This window comes from Tursiops truncatus, chromosome 9 (genome assembly GCF_011762595.2).
Source record: "Tursiops truncatus isolate mTurTru1 chromosome 9, mTurTru1.mat.Y, whole genome shotgun sequence".
NCBI lineage: Eukaryota > Metazoa > Chordata > Mammalia > Artiodactyla > Delphinidae > Tursiops > Tursiops truncatus.
In genome coordinates, this window is record NC_047042.1 from 47,822,916 (window position 1) to 47,846,475 (window position 23,560).

Here is a 23,560-nt window from a genome sequence, read left to right on the forward strand (position 1 = left end):
GGGAACTAGCATCCTGCAAGCCACGCAGCATGGCCAAAAAAAAAGAAAAAGAAGAAAAAGAAACACTTGCAAATGTCCACCCAAAGGCATGCACAGTCATGATCACTGAGCAATGTGTGTATAGGAAAACACTGGAAACCCACAAACCAGTTGAGATCCAGAAGTCCAGCAGCAAGAGAATAGATAAATTGTGGGGTATTCGCACAGTGAACATTTATAGCAGCAATGAACTTAAGCTTGCCTGGCAACATGAACGAATGTTTTTAACGTAATGTTGAAAAAAAACCGAACAAACCCCAGAAGACTGCATACAGTTTACTATTTTTATAGGCGCTCAAAACCCAGAAAAATGGACAATATGTTTTAAGCATACATGCATGGATAATAAAACTATATTTAAAATGGATGGGATGATAAACACAAAATCCAAAATGTTTACTCTGGTTGGAGAGAGGCAAGAGGCTAGGGTAGGAGAGAAACACGTGTTGAACCAGGATTCACAGGGGTGCATTACACCTTACTACCAACATACAATGTTATGAGTATGTATCAAATAATATCCAAAAAGATGATGAGGGCTTCCCTGATGGCGCAGTGGTTGAGAATCTGCCTGCCAGTGCAGGGGACACGGGTCCGAGCCCTGGTCCAGGAAGATCCCACATGCCGCGGAGGAACTAAGCCCGTGCACCACAACTACTGAGCCCGAGCTCTAGAGCCCACGGCCACAACTACTGAAGCCCGTGCACCTAGAGCCCGTGCTCCACAACAACAGAAGCCACCGCAATGAGAAGCCCACGCACCGCAACGAAGAGTAGCCCCCGCTCGCCACAACTAGAGAAAGCCTAAGCACAGCAACAAAGACCCAATGCAGCCAATAAATAAATAAATTTTTTAAGAAGATTATGAAAACTTAGCATATCTTTCATCTAACACAGGATTGATTTATCTGTAAATAACTCATTTCTACATCCATATATAATAACATATTTTCAGTGTTTAAAAATATTCTATTAATAATATAGTCAAAAGATTTTGTGTATCTTAAACTAATATTTAATCATATACATCCACTAATTAATTTATTCAGTAGCTACTTATTAAGCATCTAAAATAGATCAGCCACTATTTTAGAAATAGGGGATCAGAAAGTTCACAAATATGCATACCTCTTTGCTATGAAGGGCTTCACATCATCATGATAAGTAGAATTCGACTGAGAATATTACAGTATTTAAATATCTCATTAGAAGTCATAGAAGAATTGCATTCTGTTACAGCTGTTAAAATTAAGCATTAAATATAAATTCAGGTAATAAAATTCTTCCTCCGGATTCATGAAAGGTTCTTCACTCTCTTGTGTAGCCTCTGATTTAAAAACACTTATTAGAATTTATGAAATTTACAATAATGAAATTTGTGATAATTATGGGTAGGCTAGCCAGAAAAATATTGCCATTAATCTGAAAATGTTTAATCTTTTTTTCTAGCATTAGCTTTGAGATATTATAACAAATAGTATCTAGTATTTTCTTTCCACTGAGAATATTATTAAATTTTTTGCAGGGTAAACTTTTAAAATCATGAGGATTCCCAAATGTTTTTGCATTTCTTCATTTGCTTGTGAACAATAATGCCTCGTTAATTTTAATGACTAGTCTTAATTTTAGTGTTCAGTGTGAACCTAATTGACCATGTGTCCCAATAGAGAGCAGCAAAGAAATCATTAAATCCAAAAGAAATTTGACAAATTGTGGAGAGATAAGTGCTTTTATCTTTGTGGAATAAGACACGTTTCAGAATATGTATTTTGAAATATTGTTAAAGGTTTGGAATTTTTTATTCCAAACTTCTGATTTTCACTGTTCTCTCAAATAATATTTCTGATGAGTGTAATGTATTTTATTTAAAGCTCATATGTGATGCTATTAAAATCTTTGATACTTGTTTTTAAATATGCACGATATTTCTTTTCAGTTTGCGTCAGTTTTGTCTTTTTTGTCTCAGTGTCAACTACAGCTGCAGTTACTGCCAGAAGGCTAGTGCTGGGATGCTAAGACTTTTACACAATCATTTGGGGTTTTTTTGAGGTACTGCAGGCCTGTCTGAGTGATTTAATGTCTGTTATAAAGTTAATTATTCCTTGATTTTTGAAGCCGTATCCTGTTGTTGGCCTTTGCTTTGTTTGTTGTTTGCAGTGGCTGTTTCTGAATTGACTTTGATGTAAGTTCATTGGCTCTGCAAACATTTACTAATATTTGACTCTGTGAAGGGATTGATTTGTGGTTTTGAGCATTTGCCATCATCTTCTTAGACTGTGATCCTTACTGCTCTACTCCCATTGTGAGATGTGATTTCCAAAGGGTTCGTGACATTTCTTGACTGGTTGGTGTGCAGTTTAGTACTGAATGCAAACAACACAGAGATGTGCTTGTTTTAAAGTGTACTTTCTGGTATGATCCTTAAGCTCCATTTAAAAGTACACCAATATATTGTTTTGGCTTTTTTGAAATTTTAGAACAGCTCTGGTAAGTAATTCGTAATGGTTAATCCATTTACTAATGATGCATCTGCATTGCTACTGGTACTTAACAGTCTTCTATAAAAGGGTTTTTCTGATTTTAACTTGTTTTAGCATGTTAAATATACCTAATTATCTATTTTCCCACAATATTGCTAAAAGCTCTGGATTCTTGTCCAGAGAAGGAATATTTTGTAAGTATATAAACAAATAATGAAAATGGAAAGGACGACAATTTGTTTTCATTTTGTCCTTAATGAATTTCGTTTTCCGAATAACATTTTACTTCTTTAATACGACTTTCTTTTTCTAATAGATAACCGCCTACAATAGGCGTACCTTTGAGACTGCAAGGCATAATTTGATAATTAATATAATGTCAGCGGAAGGTAGGTATGGAAAAATATGTTGCTGATTGTTTCCTTATTTGCAAGAAGTATTTCATTATATTTTATATGTATGTAAAACATAGTTAAGGATTTTAAAGGACCACATACCTACTATAACTAATGAAATAGTAAAATGTAGAAAACTAAGCAATATTTAATTCATTATAAAATATCATGATGTGTTTTGGTGTTGAAAACCTCAGGGTAGGGAACCAAATGTAGAGGCCACTTATTTTCTCCAGGCCTTGGTTAAATCATCTGTAAAGTGAGACTAAGAATACTATTTCTCTCATAAGTCTGAGGTAAGGATGCCATCATTTAAGTCTCAAAATGTGCTTGACATAGGGCTGATCGTAGAATGCATGATTGGTATTATTTTACTTTCAAACCTATCATCGGTGGTAGTTTGGTTGTATATGATGATAAAGAGTTGTTGATGGACAGAAATAAACCATAATTTGGGTCACAGTCTCCTTTCTAAATAGCTAATCATGCATCTGTAATTGCTGGAGTCCAACATCAATTTATTGTTACACATGCTCGAATTGTAAGTGATGCCTAAGGATTTAGAAGGTTAGGGACACAGGAGAGATTCCAAGAATTACACTCTCAAATATTCTGATCCTGTTTTGGCATTCAATGGGAAAAATACATACCACTAAACACTTTGTGGTTAAAGTTTATGAATCATGGGATACTATACCAGATATCATTTATGAGGGTGACAGGAGAAGAACTGATATAGCATTTTTCCCCCCAAAACAGTAAAACAGTTGTGCATCCTGGATAGGAAAATTACTTCTATTTACTAGTATGATTGAAAACAAATAAGCAAACACAACACATTTTATCAGAGCCTACTAATTTGGAATTCATAATAATTCAGTAAAGGCTGAGTTAAAAATTACCTTTACAGTATATGAAAGAAAGCAATTTCGATAGAATTGATAATGCAGTACATAATTGGGGAGAAGATTGCTGGAGGTTTTTGAAACCCTTAGCATGAGTTTTTTTCCCAGGCATTTTAGCTGTAATAATTGCAGACAACAAATGTGCTAGTTTAAAATTTAAAATGACCTTCATATATGAAAAGAAAGTCCAAGTACCAGTTCCTTTGGCCTGGACAGAAGACTCTTTACCCACTTTTCTACTTCCCAAGGGCTTTTGGAAGGTATTCATGTTTGGATCAAGGAGATTTTTCTTCTTGACTCCAATTGTAATTGGATACTTGCATCCAGTCCAAGCTGTCCTTGTAGAATTTGGAATACCTTTAATGAGCAGAATGGTTGCGAAGTTCCCTTTCTCCTTGGGAATCCATCAGTTTAGTTATATACTTCCATTGCAGTGGGCTTGGACCACTAACCTCACTATTATGCTCTCAGAGGGACTCAAAACCCTTTGTCAGGTATGGGAGCCCCTACAAACTGAAAGATAGCCTGGTCTACAGTTTTGAATCTCCTTCTCAAGTCTGGTCTCAGTCCTGTCAATACAGAGTACACAGGCATCTGTCAATACAGAGTACATGGGTCCACACACATGTACTCAATACATAGTACACATGTGGGGACCCATGTTCAAGCAGATACTAATGTAAGACTGTTAGATGACTGAAGGATTGAAAGTTGGCATTAGGGGCTACTTATTTAAATCAGGGTTGAGGGAGCACGAGTACGTGGGTTTTGAAAGCCTCCTTTTACATAAGGGTCAGTGGCCCAAACTCTGAAAATCAGTGCACCAAATGGCAGGCATTTTTCCTTGCTTGTCTCGATGGAATGCATGTGGACACTAGGACGTACATCTTTGAGCATGGCCTGTACACATGCCGTTTCTCCCGGATAAGGTTAGGAAAGAAGTAACAAGGGTTGAATATCCGGATAACCATGCCCGGTGCAACTCCCTGCCCAGCAGTCTCCTGCTCTGGGAGACCTAATGGGAAATTAGTCATGTAGAATCGTACAGCATGGAGCTCAAGGAGAGTACATAGAGTGATTCTCTAAATTGGGTTTAGTGCCTCAGAGGCCTGCCACCAATCTGTTGGCTACTGTTCCCTTGGCCTCCGTGATATCCAAATATAGCAGGCACGGGATTTCCCCAAAGTTAGAAAGCTACTGTGACTCATCTCTGGGAGGCCTGGCAGCAGCACTTGGCCGGGTAGACGGCAGGCAGCTGCACAGCCTGGAGCCTCGGAGGGCGTGGCGGCCGCAAGTCTCAGAAAGGAGCCACGGAGGGTCACACGGATTAGGGAAAGCCAAGTAACAGTTCTCCAAGGAGTAGCACTGATAATAAGGAAAAAGTTTTGCACGCTTTTTTAGAAAAATTTCACTGAATGAAATTAATAGATGATAGACTTCTAGCATACCCCTTGGTATTATTTATAAATATTATTTATTGCCAAGAAACTGTTCTTCATGACATTTTTCTGCATGACTGTTTCTCAGTATGGGGAAAAATGTAGCATGATTAAGCTCCTGTTTATCTGTATAAAACAGGAAACGTATCAGTATAAAACAGGAAACTTATCTACATAAAAGAATAAACATAGCATATTTTAGAAGATTGCAGATGGGCTATACATCAAACAAATCTAACAAAATCATAAGCAGAATAAATTACAGGGTAGGGGATGAGTACAGAGCCTTCTGTGATTAGGGCTTTGAAAGACTTAGTCTTTAGGGAGAGACACCACACTCCAGAAAACTCTCCTGAAAACTCGAAAGCCAGAATATCTCCTTGATTTCATCTCTGGCATCAAATGTCCTTTAATATTAAAGAGGCTTGATAATAAATGAAGTCATCAAGGTTTCAGTTATTTGTCGTATAATTTTAGTTTTTTGTTTATTAAATAAGAATGGAATAGTACATGAGATAAAAATAGTATAAGAAATAAGAACATATAGTACATGAGTTTTAATGAAACAAGTCAGAGGATATACATAATATAATTATTGTTGGGGACTTTAAATCCGTGTATAGTCCAGACGTATTTTTTTTCCTTTTAAGTAAAGTGCAGAATCCAAGTAATTAACTTGTGCATATTATTGTAAGAATTGCTGAAGTTTACCATTTTCTCAGTTCTTACTCTATATTGGGAGCTCCATTGGGCACTTTATATATACAGTCTCTTTTAGCTTAGATGAAAATCATATGAGGTAAATTCAAATGATCGAAAGATCAGCTTCCCTTTCTGAACCTATGGAGAAAAATACAAGTACCTGCTTACCTTCTGCTTGTGAGTGTTAAATACGGTAATTCACCTCTTTCCCTTAGCTTGGCCTGCCTCGTAGTAAGTATTAAAAAAAAAAGTAGCCTTTATTCTTACAGAAATATTACTAAACAAAAAGAAAGCTATCCTTTCTTTGTCTTAACAGAACAACCAGAACACAGGAAATGATAGTTTGTAATTGAAGAGTAACATTTGAGAAGCTGAAATAAATTATATTTATTTAAAGTTTCTTGTATTGAGAGTCTGAATGGGACATTGGGTTGGTTTAAAATATTCATTTTGGCATCTTTAGAGGGAAATTACTGATGAGACATTGGGGAGGGAAAAAGCAAACTCAATCTCTAACAATGTGAGGTGTGGAATTTCATGAGAAATTTAAAATATTATTTCTCTAGAATATTTAATTATGGAGTGATCCAAAAAATGAAATAGCTATGATTTCAAAGTTCTTGTTGAAAATACAGTCAATATTTATTTTAGTAAAATGTGATGTTTTAGCATGCTCTAAAAAGATCAGTAACACTGCAAATTAAAAATATGGTTTTCCATGTCATATATAAGCAACCCACAAGCAAGTATAGATATTTTGCCATGTCTTCTCTATTTAGAAAGGATGGTGCTGTGTTCAGCCTCCTCCTTTGTTCAAATGGGAAATAGCACTACCTAGGATTGTAACGATTAAATTAAACAATGTATTTGAAGATCTGTCAGCTTGAGAACACTACAAGTACAAAATACTTTTCTAAGTTCTGGAAATGCTCCTTCTACCTGAGTACATTGACAGGACAAGGAGGCCGGCAGGTCGCTGGCAAGTTAGCGACAGATTTGAGATTTGACATTTTTTTCTTGTCCCTTTTATTTTTTTTCTCTAATTGTGAATTGTCCTGCTGTTCCTTAGATTTGACTGCATTGTAGATAAAGTTCTGGGTCTAATGTACGTCGTGTTTTTAGATATATCCTCTGTTATATAGAAAGCCTTTAAAGTCAGTAATAATATCGTTCCCGGAAGCCAGGATTGTGACAGAAATCAACAAATCTCAAATGGTTCTTTTGTTTCCCTTTCAAAAGACTACTTCATTAAAGATGTGCATACCCTTTTTCACCAAAATTAGACTTCCCGTTACCGTATCAAGCAGAATTCTTCATTAAAAATATGAACGTAGAAGAAATGTTGGCCAGCGAGGTTCTCGGAGACTTTCTTGGGGCCGTGAAAAATGTGTGGCAGCCAGAGCGTCTGAACGCCATAAACATCACGTCAGCTCTAGACAGGGGCGGCAGGGTTCCGCTTCCCATCAATGACATGAAGGAGGGGTAAGCAGACTTACCTTAAGTATGGATTTTTAAATATGGTGATCTTATCAAACTTATTATAGATGGAAGATGGCCTATTGCATTTTTCTTTTTAATAAGAAATAGTTATTGTAAAGATATGAAAAAACTAGCAATTTTCTGTATTGACAAAGAGATTTTATATCTGATGTTCCAGGTCCTGTGAAATCTAATCATAGATCAGGATCCACATCATAAATTACAGCACTAAGTCTTTTGTACCTTCCATAGAGAAGCTGTTTATTTAGGGTCCTGAATTTCAAAGGAAGTTGATGCCCCAGTTATCAGCTGCAGAAGGATGTACAGACTGCTGTAACTTTATTCTAGGAAACTATTTCTTCGCCTTTAACATTCTTTCCACCATGTGGTGGTGATTGATGGCTGGGGTGGATTTGAAACCCATTCCTAAAGCCTGGCCTTGTCACTCACAAGCTGGGTGACACTGGGCAAACTGCTGCACTCCTCTGGGCTTCAACTTCCTCATCTGCTCCAATGGGGACTATACTCTCTCCCTCAGGGTTGTTGTAATGATTCAACGAGACAATGCATTTGAAAGGGACTTGTCTATTCTCAAGCCTTACAGATTCAGAGTATGACTTACATTCTTGTAGAGGTTATGAAATACTCCTCATGCCTGGGTACGTTGACAGATCGAATCTCAATGTCAAATGAAATTTTGCTGTTTAATTTCTGTTCCGTAAGTTGAGGCAGATCTGCCTTTTTAAAAACCAATCCTATAAATATGTGAGATATGGAATAAATCCAATAAATGTCCTTTTCCAACTCCTCCTTTATCCATATTCTTGGTAACATTTATACAGATGATATCTGGAATTAACTGGAATATCTGGGTTAATAAGAATCAAATTTAAGGGAAACTTTAAAGGAGAACTTTGTTGGAGATAAGGGAAAAGATCACAAATAGACATAGATGAGGTATGAGCGAGTAGTCCGAAGGGGGATAAAGGATAAGCAATGAGCTGCAAAGTCCAAGTTACAAATTTCAGAATTACATTGTACCTTGTATGGTACAATAATGGATTTTGAAGTCAGTCAAGCACACATAGAAGTGCTTGGAGGAAAATAGTCGCTTTATCGCTTGCCTATCATCTGCTGGTTGGCTTTCTCTATGAAAACATAATTCTGGAGCTTAAAATTTTACTTGAGAGGTACAACATGGATCTCTTTCCCAATTGAGTAATTGAAGGAGGACCATAGAAGGAGATGAACAGGGGTATCTCCCCTGAAGACATTCTCCAAATGTGGAATCTTTTCAACAGGTTTTTAAGGTAATGTGTTCCACAGTGATTGTTAAAACAATGACCAAAGATGTTGGAGGAAACAACATGAAAACCAGGTATTGGTAGAGTTTTCCATAGTTGTGCTTTCTTCTGGGCTCACCGCTTCTCTAACCAGTAGTGTAGACCCCACCCGTAGAGGCACTTTAAGAAACAACTAGGCTAAATTGAACTAACAGCTCTCTAAACCAAACTCTGACCTAAAACAGGGCTGCGCAACTATGTCTAGCCTGAGAATTGCCAGTAGAGGTTTATGAAGAATATACCTAGGTTCCTGGCCTCTGATTCCCCCTAGAGATTCCGGATCTTTGAGTCTAGGGCTGGGCCTGAGCATGTGACTCTAAATTAAGAACAGAATTTTTTGTCCTACAAGTACTTGTTGGAGAATTCAGTCATTAGCTGACTGACCCCCCAACACCTGCTAGCGGGAGGCATGTGCTGTCAGTCCCGTGGCATTTATTTGGACCCTGTTGTCTCAGATCCTTTCCCAACTTGAAATGCTTTCCATGAGTTTTAATTTAATGTTAAGCCGCAACCTTTACAGAGTATTCATATAATAAGTCTTTTAAAATAGATTTTCTATAAATTATACCCAGTGCCAACTCTGTTACTCCAGTGTCCCTATATGTGCACCAATGAAATAAGATCCTACTGGAGTATAATTGCAGGAGAAAAATTTGTCCCTGGGAATGATTTTGCATATTTTCTTTGGTTGTTACATAATGTCAAGGTAACAAAAATAGGGGTTTTTTTTTACGCTGTAGCCTTCAATTTAGAAATAAATCCAGTGCTTAACTCATCTCTTGTGCTTTCCTTTCTTTTTAATGATGTATATCATGATTCTTGATTCACTTACAAAACTTTTTGCCTCCGTACTTTGTTTTGAAAATAACATGGGCTATAAATCTCTTTAAAAATGAAATATTGAGGGCTTCCCTGGTGGCGCAGTGGTTGAGAGTCTGCCTGCCGATGCAGGGGACACGGGTTCGTGCCCCGGTCCGGGAAGATCCCACATGCCGTGGAGCGGCTGGGCCTGTGAGCCATGGCCTCTGAGCCTGCGCATCCGGAGCCTGTGCTCCGCAGCGGGAAAAGCCACAACAGTGAGAGGCCCGCGTACTGAAGAAAAAAAAAAAAAAATTGAAAAGATTGAGGGTGGGATCAGAGATGCAAAGGAATTGCATCCCTTTATTTTCTAAAATTTTATTTAAAAATATATTTAGAAGTGTTAAACACCTAATAACCGTGTTCTGCTTAATATTTTGCATAAGTCTCAGTCTCTGATTAAAAAAAGAAAAAACTTCTCGAAAGTATTTCCTGTTACGCACGGCAGCCACAATGTACTAACTGCAAACTTTTCCATGTTACTCAAACCAACAGCAGAAGACAAAGAGGACCTCTCAGTAGTAGACCCTCAGAGTAAACCAACAGCCCTTCCACGGCCCAGAGTGCCCTTAAGTGTCAGTCGTCAAGAACCCCCTCTACAGCATCCCAGCTCCTCATCCTTCTTGATGTGCATTTTTTTCATCTCTGCCGACCTCACTGACAGCCTTTAAACTTCTTCTAAATCTAACAGAAAACAATTATAAAGATTTCCTTCAAAGTGAGTAAGCTCCTGCAAAGGAACCCTAAACCTCCTGAAAAGATTCCCTTTCACTTTCCAGACCCATAACCTCAGGGCAACTGTGCTCTCTCTGGGTGTGGTCTCAGGGCTGCTTTGCTCTTGACACTGAGCCAGAGGCTAAGGACTCATGGATGCATTTAGCCTGGGATAAAGCTGGTGGAAAGAGGAGCAGGTTCATGTTTCATTCTGGGCATGGCAGAGCTGCCAACTCAGGGTGAGTGATGCGGTGTAAATGGTGGTTAGGAAGGGAATGACGGGGTGTGAGGATTAAAGAATATACTCACTTTTCATAAGAGATTGTCAAACCTACCACTGTTTCCTCTGGTTACCAAAGCCTGTGGATCTATCCTCAATCAACAACAGAGGATCCTAGTTTATTCTCTAGACAATCTCACAAAGTACTCCCTCTAATTAATTGTCTGTGTTTTGCCCTGTAAAGGGCTCAGGGAGAAGTTACACTTGAAGAAGAGAATGTAAGTCAAAGGCTGCCAAAGACTGCTCTGATGTGAGGTCATGGTCCTAGGCCAGTCTGTAGTGCTCTGCTGAATCTGTCCCCATGTTTGGTGATTTACAAGATAGTCTTTAATTTTTTTTTTTTTTTTTTTTTTTGGTGGTACGCGGGCCTCTCACTGTTGTGGCCTCTCCCGTTGCGGAGCACAGGCTCCGGACGCGCAGGCTCAGCGGCCATGGCTCACGGGCCCAGCCGCTCTGCGGCATGTGGGGTCTTCCCGAACCGGAGCATGAACCCGTGTCCCCTGCATTGGCAGACGGACTCTCAACCACTGCACCACTAGGGAAGCCCAGTCTTTAATTCTTAAATAACGTGCCTTCTGTGTTTTTGATGCAACTATTCTTTCTTTTAGGGAATGATGGTGATATGAGATTGGAATTTTTTAAAAAAAGGCTTAATAAAGTAAAAATTGGAAGCCAATATTAGTCGATTTTTATAAGTATAAAAATAAATAAATTTTAAAAGTCAATGCAACTATATGTCTAAACTATATGTCTATAACTATATTTCTTTAATATCTGTTCTTCTAAGTTCTAGGCATAGATTCACTTTTTTCTTTCATAGTTTAGCATTTATTATTTTTTATGGGGGAATAATGTATTAGTCTCTAGGGTGCAGTGATTTTAAAGAATGCAGTCTATGCTCACATCTATTAGGGACCAGGCAAGTAATCAGATAATTAGAAAGCAGTATTGTACCTATCACATTTGAGGTATTCACAGAGACGGCTCCTCTCCCACTTCTGGTCCATGTCAAAGCGTTCATAGAGGAGATGAAACCTGATCTGAGTTTAAAATATGAGTACAAATTAGCCAGCTCAAAAAATGAGAAAGCGAGAGTCTAGGCAGAGGAACAGCTTGGGCAAAATCCATTAGGTAGGAGGAAGCCTGGTCAATTTGGAAACCTACTTTGTGTGGAAATGGGGGACAGGGATCCAGAAATGATAATGACCAAAGAGGCAAAGACCAGACCATGTAAGGCCTCGTACACCTGGAAGAATTGTTTGGGTTTTTATCTTGAAGCACTAGGGACCTTTGAAGAAAATGGTTTATATTAAAATTTTCATTTTAGCAAGTAGGCCTGCTAAGCCCTACCACATGGCTGAAAGAATAGACCAAACCTAAATGCCTCCTTTCTGCAAGCAGGAAAATCCTCCCACAAAAAACTCCAGAAAGGTCTGAGCCTTGTGTGCCAGTTCCCTCTTTTGTTAAGATAATTCATCCCTTCTCCAGTAAAGATGAGTAACAAGCAGTAGAACTAGAGTCCAGAAGTGACCTTATTCTTTGTTTTATTTCTTATTCTGAATTAGATTCTTTATTTAGTTTTATTTCTTCTTTATTTTTCATCTTATTTTTTGATTGACTGATATGCACAGAACAAAGAAGTGGGGTGGAGCAGAGAGGCAGGAATCATGATGCATTTTCTTTCAAGAGCTCAAGAGTTCCCAGGCAACATGTAGCACATGTGGACACTTTCTTCTCTAAACTGTCCCTTGTCTCCTATATACATAAAATAAGGAATAAAATACATTCATTACTTGGACAATTAGGTAAAAAAATACAATCACTGGATCTGTTTATCTGGCTGTTGCTGACAAAAACCAGAGTTTTGACTTCATTTTTTTTTTTATAAATTTATTTTATTTTATTTATTTTTACTTTTGGCTGTGTTGGGTCTTCTTTGCTGTGCGCAGGCTTTCTCTAGTTGCGGCGAGCGGGGGCTCCTCTTCGTTGCGGTGCGTGGGCTTCTCATTGCTGTGGCTTCTTTTGGGAGCACGTGCTCTAGGCACGCAGGCTTCAGTAGTTGTGGCTTGCGGGCTCTGGAGCGCAGGCTCAGTAGTTGTGGCACACGGGCTTAGTTGCTCCGTAGCATGTGGGATGGGATCTTCCCGGACCAGGGCTCAAACCCGTGTCCCCTGCAGTGGCAGGCGGATGCATAACCACTGCGCCACCAGGGAAGCCCCTGACTTAAATTGTTTACCTGTAACGCGGTTCTCCACATTGTATGTGTGAAGGACTCAGTAAATGCTTTTTACCTCAAGGGAAATTGAGTTGTTCAAATTGGAAGAAAAAATCCTTCGTAAGGAACAAATTTTATTCAGAGTACCCAGTGCCTAAGATTGTGAGTCACCATGTTTTGTTAACATTGCTTGAGAGCCTTGAACTTGATAATATGCTCCCATCCCATCTGTTTACATATATTTGGAAGTTTGAAAACATATGGCTATGGTCATGAAGGTAAAGATCATCCTCCTTTCACTTCATAAAAATTTTAAATTTCTGCCTATCAAAAGGCTAGCCTATCAAAATAGCTGCAAATCAAAAAAAGCTGCATGTCAAAGATCTGGGAAAACAGCAGATTAGGAAAGATGTATTTTAGCACGTATAGCATAGAATTATATTGTTATACATGGCCTCGTACAAAATTATTGTTTTAAAAAGCCAACATGTTGAAACTTACTGGCTCTATAAAAGAAGCAATAAATACATGTTATTTTGACTTTCAAGGCAAATCCAGTATCTGCTTCTCTTGAGTAGTGTGTTTGCATTTTATTTATTAACTTATTTATTTTTCCAGTGTTATTGTGATATAATTGACGATATAACATTGGATAAGTTTAAGGTGTACAGCATCAAGATTTGATATAAGTATATATTGCAAAATGATCCCCACAATAACTTTAGTTAACATCCATCACCTCACATAGATACAATTTTTTTTTCTTGTGATGAGAACTTTTAAGAACTACTCTCTTAGCAACTTTCAAATACACAGTTGCTTCTGTTTGTAAACTGGTATCATTCATTCTGCAGATAGGCTCCCTGAGAACAGTGAGAGAGACTGGGTTCAAGGAGGACAATCAAGGGGCTGTTGGCTTCACTCCCTGTGGAAAGTGACAGTGACTAGAACTGGGGTGGTAGCAGTGGGATGGAACAAAGTGGACAGGTGTGTATGAGAGTTCTTTCAGGGTAAATGTCAGAGACTGATGATAGATTGAATATGTAGGGAAAAGGACAGGCGTCAAAGATGATGGTGCTTGAGCATCTGGCCATGCCAATCACCAAGAGAGAAGATGATGGAAGGAGCAACAGGTGGGGGTGGGGGTGGGGTGGTGATGAGCTCAGTTCGGAACATATTAAGTTTGTGAAGCTTCTGGATCATCCAAGTAGAGAAGAAAGTAGTTTGGCAGTATGTGTCAACTGTCATAAAAATGTTTCCACTTCTGGGCATCTCTTTTAAGATAGTAACATTAAAGAATATGCACAGAGATAGTCTTTACAATATTATTTATAACATCAAAAAATGAGAAGCAACTTACGTGTCCAACTCTGAAATAATTACTGAATAAATCGTGTACACTTAAAAATTATACTTCTATAAAAATATAATTACAAAGACCGTACAATATGGTAAATGCTTATGACGCATTAAGTGAAAAAGCAGGATACAAAATTATATTTTAGAGATTGATTGCAATTAGGCTAAAATATATGCACTTGAAAAGTATTCTGCAAGGTACATTGGAAAATGAAAATCGTGATCTTGGTAATAGAAGTTAATTGTTTTTATATCCCACGTTTTATGTAATGTTTTTATATTGCTTTTATAATTTGAGGAAAAAAATAAAACATTTCGAAGCACCCAAAACGTATGCTTATGCCTATTTATGTTATCTTGAAGTGAATTAATTTAAAATCTTACTAATTATAAATGCAAATCAATGTTATGTAAAAGCAAGAGAACTAACAGTTTTTAAAATATTTATTTTATTTCTGTATTTACAAATATATTTCACAGTTATCAAGGAAAAATATGGTCTTTGCTAAGCAGTTAATAAGGGGATAGAAATCGGCTTTATATGAAGTTTAAAAGTTAACAAATTGTTATAAATGGAATATATTTCTTTTTTTTAAATTTTTATTGTAGTGTAGTTGATTTACAATGTTGTGTTAGTTTCTGCTGTACAGCAAAGTGAATCAGTTATACATTGACATATATCCACTCTTTTTTAGATTCGTTTCCCACATAGGTCATTACAGAGTATTGAGAAGAGTTCCCTGCGCTATACAGTAGGCCCTTATTAGTTATCTATTTTTTATATACTAGTGTATATATGTCAATACCAATCTCCCAGTTTATCCCTTCCCCCCACCCCATCCCCTTTCCCCCTTGGTAACCATAAGCTTGTATTCTACATCTGTGACTCTTTTTCTGTTTTGTAAATAAATTCACTTGTACCATTTTTTTAGATTCCACATATAAATGATAGCATATGATATTTGTCTTTCTCTGTATGACTTACTTCACTCAGTATGACAATCTCTAGGTCCATCCATGTTGCTGCAAATAGCATTATTTTGTTCTTTTTTTTTTTTTTTTTTTTTTTTTGTGGTACGCAGGCGTCTCACTGTTGTGGCCTCTCCCGTTGCGGAGCACAGGCTCCGGACGCGCAGGCTCAGCGGCCCTGGCTCACGGGCCTAACCGCTCCGCGGCATGTGGAATCTTCCCGGACCAGGGCACGAATCCTTGTCCCCTGCATCGGCAGGCGGACTCTCAACCACTTGCGCCACCACGGAAGCCCTATTTTGTTCTTTTTTATGGCTGAGTAATATTCCTGTAAATGGAATGTGTTTCTATTCACTAATCATCAAAATTCTTTACCAGTGGTTTTTTGTTTTGTTTTGTTTTTTTTTTGCAGTACGCAGGCCTATCACTGTTGTGGCCTCTCCCATTGCGGAGCACAGGCTCCGGATGCGCAGGCTCAGCGGCCATGGCTCACGGGCCTAGCCGCTCCGCGGCATGTGGGATCCTCCCGGACCAGGGCACGAACCTGTGTCCCCTGCATCAGCAGGCAGACTTTCAACTCCTGCGCCACCAGGGAAGCCCCACCAGTGGTTTCTTATATCTACTTTTTCTGAACTTACAAATGTTTAACTTGATTTTAAATTTCAATCCATTATATACTATTTGTCTCCCAAAGACACCATAGTTTTTAAAAAGTCTTTCAAATTAAGTCCAAATATAAAATTCACATAAAGAGCAACCAAATGAATCTGTGTAATGGTACTCTGGGGCACAGTTGTCAATTACGGGTGTGACTTCATACTTACATACATTTGAATTTTTGTGCCATACTTTTATTTCATTTTTTTAAAAAAAGACAGCTTTTTTATTGAGATATACTTTACATACTATACAATTCACCTATTTAAAGTATATATAACTCAGTGGATTTAGTTTATTGACAAAGTTGTACAGTCATTACCACAGTCAACTTTAGAGCATTTTTATCCTCCCAACACTCCCCTCTCACACCTGTTAACAGTCACCACCACCACAATCCCCAGCTCTAGGCAACCACAGTTTATTTACTTGCTGTCTATAAATTTGCATATTCTGGACATTTTATATCAATGGAGTCGTACAATATGTGGTCTTTTGTGACCAACTTCTGTCACTTAGCATATTGTTTTCAAGGTTCATCCATGTTGTTTCATGTACAGTACTTCATTCCATTTTATGGCTGGGTAAAGTATGGATATTTTACTTTGTATCCATTCATTAGTTGATGAGCATTTGGATTGTTTCCACTCTTTGACTATTAAGAAGAATGTTGCTGTGAACATTTATGTACAAGCTTTTTGGTAGGCATATATTTAAGTTTCTCTTAGGGTATATACTTAGGAGTGGAATTGCTGAGATATATGGTAACTCTGTATTTAACCTCTTGAACTGTGAGGCTGTCTTCCAAGCACTTGCATCATTTTCCATTCCCACCAGCAGAGTAGGAGAGTTCCAGTTTCTCCCCATCCTCGCTGGCACTTCCTACTGTCTGTCTTTTTCATTGTAGCCATTCTAATGGGTGTGAAGTGGTATCTCATTGTGGTTTTGATTTCTATTTTGCTGATGGCTAATGATGTTGAGCATCTTTTCACGCACTTATTGGACATTTGTATACCTTCTTTGGAGAAATATCAGTTCAGATCCTTTGTCATTCTGAAACTGGATTATTTGTCTCTTTGTTATGGAATTGTTAGAGGCTTTTATATGTTATAGGTATAAGTCCCTTATTAGACATATGACTTGTAAAGATTTTCTTTTGTTCTGTGGGTTGCCTTTTCACTTTCTTGATGATGTCCTTTGAAGCACAAAGTTTTAAAATTTGATAGAATCCAATTTATCTATTTTTTCCTGTTATTGCTGGAACTTTTGGTGTCATATCTAAGAAACTGTTGCTTAATTCAAGGTCATTAAAATTTGTGTCTGCTTTCTTCTCAGAGTTTAATAGTTCTAGCTCTTACATTTAGTCTTTGATTTTTTTTTTGAGTAAATTTTTATATGGTGTGAGTTGGGGGTCCACCTTCTTTTTTTTGCATGTGGATATCCAGTTGTTCTGGTACCATTTGTTGTAAAGACTATTCTTTCCCCCATTGAATTGTCTTGGCACCTGTGACAAAATCAATTTACTAAAGATTTTATTTTTGGACTCTGAATTCTATTCCACTGATCTACATGCCAAGCCTTAACGATAGCACCACACTGTCTTCATTACTATTGCTTTATAGTAAGTTTTGAAGTTGGTAATTGTGAGTCTTCCAACTTTGTTTTTCTTTTTCAAGAATTTTGTGTGTAGGTGGGTCCCTTGAATTTCCATATGAGTTTTAAGATCATTTTGTCAATTTCTGCAAAGAAGACAGCTGGAATTTTGATGGATTTATTCCATTTTGTAAGTAGTTATAGCATTGTCAATAGGAAAAGAAATAATATTTATTTAGAGTAATTTCCTGGTTTTCCCTTTTCTTTTGGAAAAAACCTATGAAATTCCTACCCTCTTAAGCTGCTCCAAGATTATTTAAATGCTATTATCACTATCTTCACTTTTATTGTGAAACTCTTACTGGCAAATTGAATAGAGTTCTTTTCCCCTAGTTGCCAAGATACACATCAAGAAAATACATTTCGTTTGCCTAATTTGTATTTACCAAGCAATAGTTGTTCTTTTATATTAGCTTCTTAAAGATTGAAGGACCTTATAATGAGGAACCTAACAGTAGGGGTCTCTGCAGTAGGAAAGCTGATGGATAAAACTCTTAGGTAGAATGGAGAAGTCTGCCTACAGCTCCACACCTCCAGGATGTAACATCACAATCTTATTAAAAATGAAATCAGATGAAGATTTATTACTGATAATTATTTTAGTGATAATATTATTTTCTAAACAATTTACTTTAAGAATATTTTTGAATGTAATCTACCAAATATTGTAATTGAAATATGATACATGATTATTTTGAATTAAATAGGGTGAAAAAATTTTTAGAAATTAACAGGGAATCAAGAGAGTGTCTCGTACACCAAAGCACCCAGTAAATATTGGTTGAATAAAGGAAAGAATGAAAAGAAGCCCCTACATGAATCACTGCTTTTAAAGCCCAGGCCCCTACCTTAGGGATGACTGTAGATAATCCCTCAATTCAAAAGGATAAATCCTGCTTTCAGGGTAGATTGTTTTTCAGTGTTTCCAATTTTCTTAAAGGATAACCTGAGTGTTTCACATTTTTGCAGCGTTTATGTCATGGTTGGTGCCGACGTTCCATTTTCTTCTTGTTTACGAGAAGTTGAAAATCCTCAGAATCAATTGAGATGCAGTCAAGAAATGGAGCCTGTAATAACGTGTGATAAAAAATTTCGTACTCAGTTTTATATCGACTGGTGCAAAATTTCGTTGGTGAGTTTTTATTTTGTTTTTGCAAATGTAATTAGAAGTGATGTGGCTGGAGATAGCATTTGACTAAAACCTGAACTGCTTTTAGGAACAAATCCTGGGTTTACTTTGTTAACTGCCGTTGACTTCCCTTGACTTTAAGGATTTGGCAAGTCCGTTGAAAGCGCATCCATTTAAGAACTAGTACCTCCACTTTTGTACTCAGTCTACTCTTGATTAGTTGTGGGGGCCAGATTAGCTTGGCAGGTGGTCCAAGTGTTCCCGCTGGACATCCAGGTGGCTGCTAAGTCCAGATAGATTTTGGAGTCAGTGTGACATGTGCAGGAAGCCTCAGACATGCTGCCACTGTCCCACTTGGGAAGGGGAGACCAGAATACAATCACAAATCTGAAATAAAGCAATATTGTGCTATGACTCAATGTCCTAGAAACGCAGATTGTAGGGAGAGACCAAGCAATAAAAGGAAAAGCAGAGGAAAGTTAGACTCTTACCCCAGCCCTGTAAATATTAAATATTTCTTTCTAAATCACTTTTTTATTAGCATGTTCAAAGACTTAGGAACATATGGGTAAGATTTCCTGTATGTGAAAGGTATATATGATATTTTATATATAAGTTATATTAAATTTTTTGATCCTCCTTTCTGGAAGATAGGAAAGTTGTTTCACTTCTTTAGCGACCTTTAGATTTAACTTCTGTCAACTCTTGATGATTGGTGGTGAGTGAATTAGGTCTAAGTTTAAAGTTGACATTTGAACAAATATCAACACATAAACACAACTGTCACTTCATGTCTTAGAGAACCAGCGGCAGGCACTTTTCCCAGATCCAGGATGGGAGAACATACTGCTCACACTGTGGCACTTAGCACCTGTGGCCCTTGGCCCCAGGCTCCTCTTTCCATGTCGCTGTGTCTTAGGAAAATAATGCTCTTTCCCTGTCTTCTCAAATCAAGTAAAATTATTCAGATGCTGTGGTTTATGTGTATTATTTACAAAGCTCAATATTTCAGTCATCATGCTAACCATACAAGGGTGCTAAAGACTGAGTGGCTGCAATCATAACTTAAATAGATGCCTCTCACCAGAGCCAGTAGACAGCGGGCCCTGACAACACCATTTTATTTGTGCTTGTGCTGTACAGTGTTCATGTTTAGGAAAATTATCTAATTTCTAAAGGTTTAAAAATGACTTCTTTGAAGATTTAAATTTCTGTGGTAAGACTTCATAAGAGAAAGCTTGGGAATTTTCGGTTTTTTCTTTTACTTGTATTTATTTATAGGTCACATCTTACCACAGAAGATTTCAGGAGGTTTAAATTAAAGGGTCAGACAATAAACATAATACATAAAATATAAAAGAACTGGAAAATCAGGACCTAAACTTGACCAAAACATAAGCCTAAGGTCAAGTTTGACAATAAGCCTCCTAATGTCCCAGATTAAATGAGGAAATTCATCTGTTATTTGGTTCTCATTCTTAAAGGAGGCAGAGCATCAATTCCTTGGCAGAAGATAAAGTTTTTACTAGCACTGTATCATTAACAAAATTCTTCCAGTGGGGTTTTATGGGAGAGGATACTGAGAAATGCCACAGATAATTCTCCCCAACATTCTTTCAGGCCGCGAGCAAATGTAGTAACAAGTTTCACATGGCTATTTTTGTAGTGCCCTTCAGTAAAAACCTTAGCATAATTAAATGCAACATAGTGAAAGCAGTTCAATTACTGTGGAGGTAAATTAATATAGTCCAACTGTTGTACATTTTTTGAGCCTGGAATAGAATTTATTGAAACTGTAGCATTGGATGGGTTACCTGTTCCTTAAACTATCTTTCCTAAAAACTACTTCTGTCAGCTGGATGGCAGAAAGATCAAGGTTGTAGTCACGTAGAAATTGTCTCTCTCTCTCTTTTTTTTTTTCTCTATTACTAACCTTAGAAACCATACTCACATACTGTGAGTATGAACTGGCTGTGAAGTCAGCCAGTTCACAGTTTGTAACATCTGCACCAGAGATTTGTCACTAGGAAACAAGAAATATACAGAGTGGTGTGAAGGACTTCTGCTTTGGAGGAAGTAAACTGAAAAAGAACAACTGTACACACACACACCTACACATGCACACGTATTTGTTATATTTGTATACGTTTATGTATGTATATATGTTGTGGGAAGGACCTAGAAAGTAGGCCAATATACACCCTTTAATTTATTACTTTTATGCATTACTTCTTCCTAGTTTCCATAAATAATTACAAGTTCAAGGTGATAAAGTAATTGGAAAAGATTGCTTTTTAGAAATTAGTCAAAGACTGTCTTGATATGTCTAGATCTTAAACTCTCATAATGTTTGCAACTATTAATTTGATGTGTAATTGTCTTCTTTTGTGTCAGGTTGATAAAACAAAGCAAGTGTCCACCTATCACGAAGTGATTCGTGGAGAAGGGATTTTACCTGATGGTGGAGAATACAAACCCCCTTCCGATTCTTTGAAAAGCAGAGACTATTACACGGATTTCCTAATTACACTGGCTGTGCCCTCGGCAGTAGCATTGGTCCTTTTTCTAATACTTGCTTATATCATGTGCTGCCGACGGGAAGGAGTGTGAGTACTTTAAATCACTAATAAAAAATTATAGAGCTACTAAGATAACATATAAGATTCCATTAAAAGCCAAGTTTCATTTAGTGCATAAAACACTTTATAAATGAATTGAAATTGTGTTCAAGTCAAACTACAGTACTTTATTCCTTTAAAATGAAGTAAAATAGTTTTGAGTCTAGTAAATTAAATTAGAGGTTATAATTACTTTATTCAAAAATTATTAAGGCTAGATGTAAATTCTTGCAGGCAAAACAGTCCCAAGAATAACTGAGGCTAGATATTTTGGTTATACAAGCCATCCTGTGTAAGCAGAGACTGCGGAATCTATTGACATGGTAATTGCACTTTAAATAAATAAATTGTCTCAGTCAGTTTGATCAGAAATGATGGTCAGGATTTTTCTTGAAATTGTTCTGCTATCAAACAGGGCGATACCACCTAAATATTTAAAGGTATATATAGATATATAAAAACTTAGGAGTAAATTAATGAAAATAAGATGATAATTTGAGTAATGAGTCTTCACTTCATGAATAGTTAGTACTTTCTGGACAGCTCTGTCAATTAAAATAATCTCCCGAGATTATCTGGAAGTCAGGGTAACAAAACAAAGGATAAAAAAATTAATAAAGCAGCAAGTAACAAGTTCTTCCATTTTTACATGTAGCCTGATTTCATCATGTCATGGAACTTATTTCCAAGAGCTTGATTCTTAATCTCCATTTTTTTTTTCATTTTTTCCTGTGCGTTTCTCACCAGTATTCCATCTCTGTATGTGTACTCATCCAAGTAACGTCATAAACCTGGTGGCAAATGCTGCCTGGTTGCGTTTAATAGTAACAGTGTCAGCATTTCCACCTCGTGCAAGATCCATGAGCATATAGTCTTAATGTTCCAAATATCAATGCTATTATTTAATTCATAAATTTTGTTTTGTTTCTAGGGAAAAGAGAAACATGCAAACACCAGAGTAAGTGTCTTCTTCCTGTTATTTTCTTTTTCATTTCTCAGTTGCTTCTCATGCTCCATACATGTGTGTCATGCTTTTTTTTCCCCCATTCATCATCTTTCATAGTTTATTTCATAAATGTGAAAGCTGCTTTCTAAATAGAGATATTTAGGAGGGGTGAGACTAAAAATAAAAAGTGTGTGAAAACTAAGATTATATAGGTAAAAATTAAAACTAAAATATTTCAGATTCAGCATATTAACTTGCCATTTATATTATGTGATTTCCCAATCTGCATTTCTATAAACCAGAGAACAGATGAAAAGACCTTTCATACACGTTTTCCTGAATCTACAGTAATAACCTACCATAAAATGAAACTTCTGTGAGTATTTATAAATGCCCCATCAGAAGCAACAATATAAAAGCTATGGTAGTTTTATCTTAATCGTAGAAATTAAATAGAATAGTAGTTTGCTACCTAGGGCTGTAATAGTAACGCAGTGCTTTATAGCTTACTTTAATGAGAGACGCATTTATTTAAAAATCAGTTTCTAATTTTCAGTTTTGTTATGTTAAAAGTATATGAAATGTATCTTCTTCTGAAATAACTTGTAGAATGCCCAGAGTTAAATGATGTCTTCTTATTTTAAAAAGAAAAAATGATTTTGTAACTTTTTCAAACTGATGACCTGTGGGGCTAATATGTGATTTTAAATATATGTGGTTTTATTTCTTTTTGACCTAGCATCCAACTGGTCCATCATAGTGCTATTCAGAAATCTACCAAAGAACTTCGTGACATGTCCAAGAATAGAGAGATAGCATGGCCCCTGTCAACACTTCCTGTGTTTCACCCTGTGACTGGGGAAATCGTACCTCCTCTACACGCAGACAATTATGAGAGCACTAATATGCCATTGATGCAAACACAGCAGTAAGTATCCACTTGGAACCGTAATTATTATTATTTTAAAAATTTTTTTATTTATTTATTTTTGGCTGCGTTGGGTCTTCGTTGCTGCGCGTGGCATTTCTCTAGTTGTGGCAAGCTGGGGCTACTCTTCATTATGGTGTGCGGGCTTATTGCAGTGGCTTCTCTTGTTGCGGAGCATGGGCTCTAGGCATGCGGGCTTCAGTAGTTGTGGCACGTGGGCTCAGTAGTTGTGGCTCGCGGGCTCTAGAACACAGGCTCAGTAGTTGTGGTGCGTGGGCTTAGTTGCTCCGTGGCATGTGGGATCTTCCCGGACCAGGGCTCGAACCCGTGTCCCCTGCATTGGCACGCGGATTCTTGACCACTGCACCGCCAGGGAAGCCCCTGGAACCGTAATTATTAATGCATGAATATATCTACTTAATGTCTTTCAAGACCAGACGTCTTCATTGTTGT

The 23,560-nt window shown here is 37.3% G+C and overlaps 1 protein-coding gene across 5 annotated transcripts in view; it reads left to right on the forward strand.

Annotated features, from left to right (window-relative positions):
* The window catches only part of SGCE (sarcoglycan epsilon), a 67,726-nt gene that overhangs the window by 31,019 nt on the left and 13,147 nt on the right, over window positions 1-23,560 (forward strand). For 3 of the 5 annotated variants that reach the window (XM_073809701.1, XM_033863054.2, XM_073809703.1), the window contains 6 exons: window positions 2,835-2,907; window positions 7,243-7,441; window positions 18,456-18,618; window positions 21,010-21,221; window positions 22,165-22,191; window positions 22,919-23,107. In XM_073809701.1, coding sequence (XP_073665802.1) covers window positions 2,835-2,907; window positions 7,243-7,441; window positions 18,456-18,618; window positions 21,010-21,221; window positions 22,165-22,191; window positions 22,919-23,107 — 863 coding nt within the window. The remainder of the gene's footprint in view (window positions 1-2,834; window positions 2,908-7,242; window positions 7,442-18,455; window positions 18,619-21,009; window positions 21,222-22,164; window positions 22,192-22,918; window positions 23,108-23,560) is intronic. The other 2 variants (XM_073809702.1, XM_073809704.1) reach the window with 1 other exon arrangement.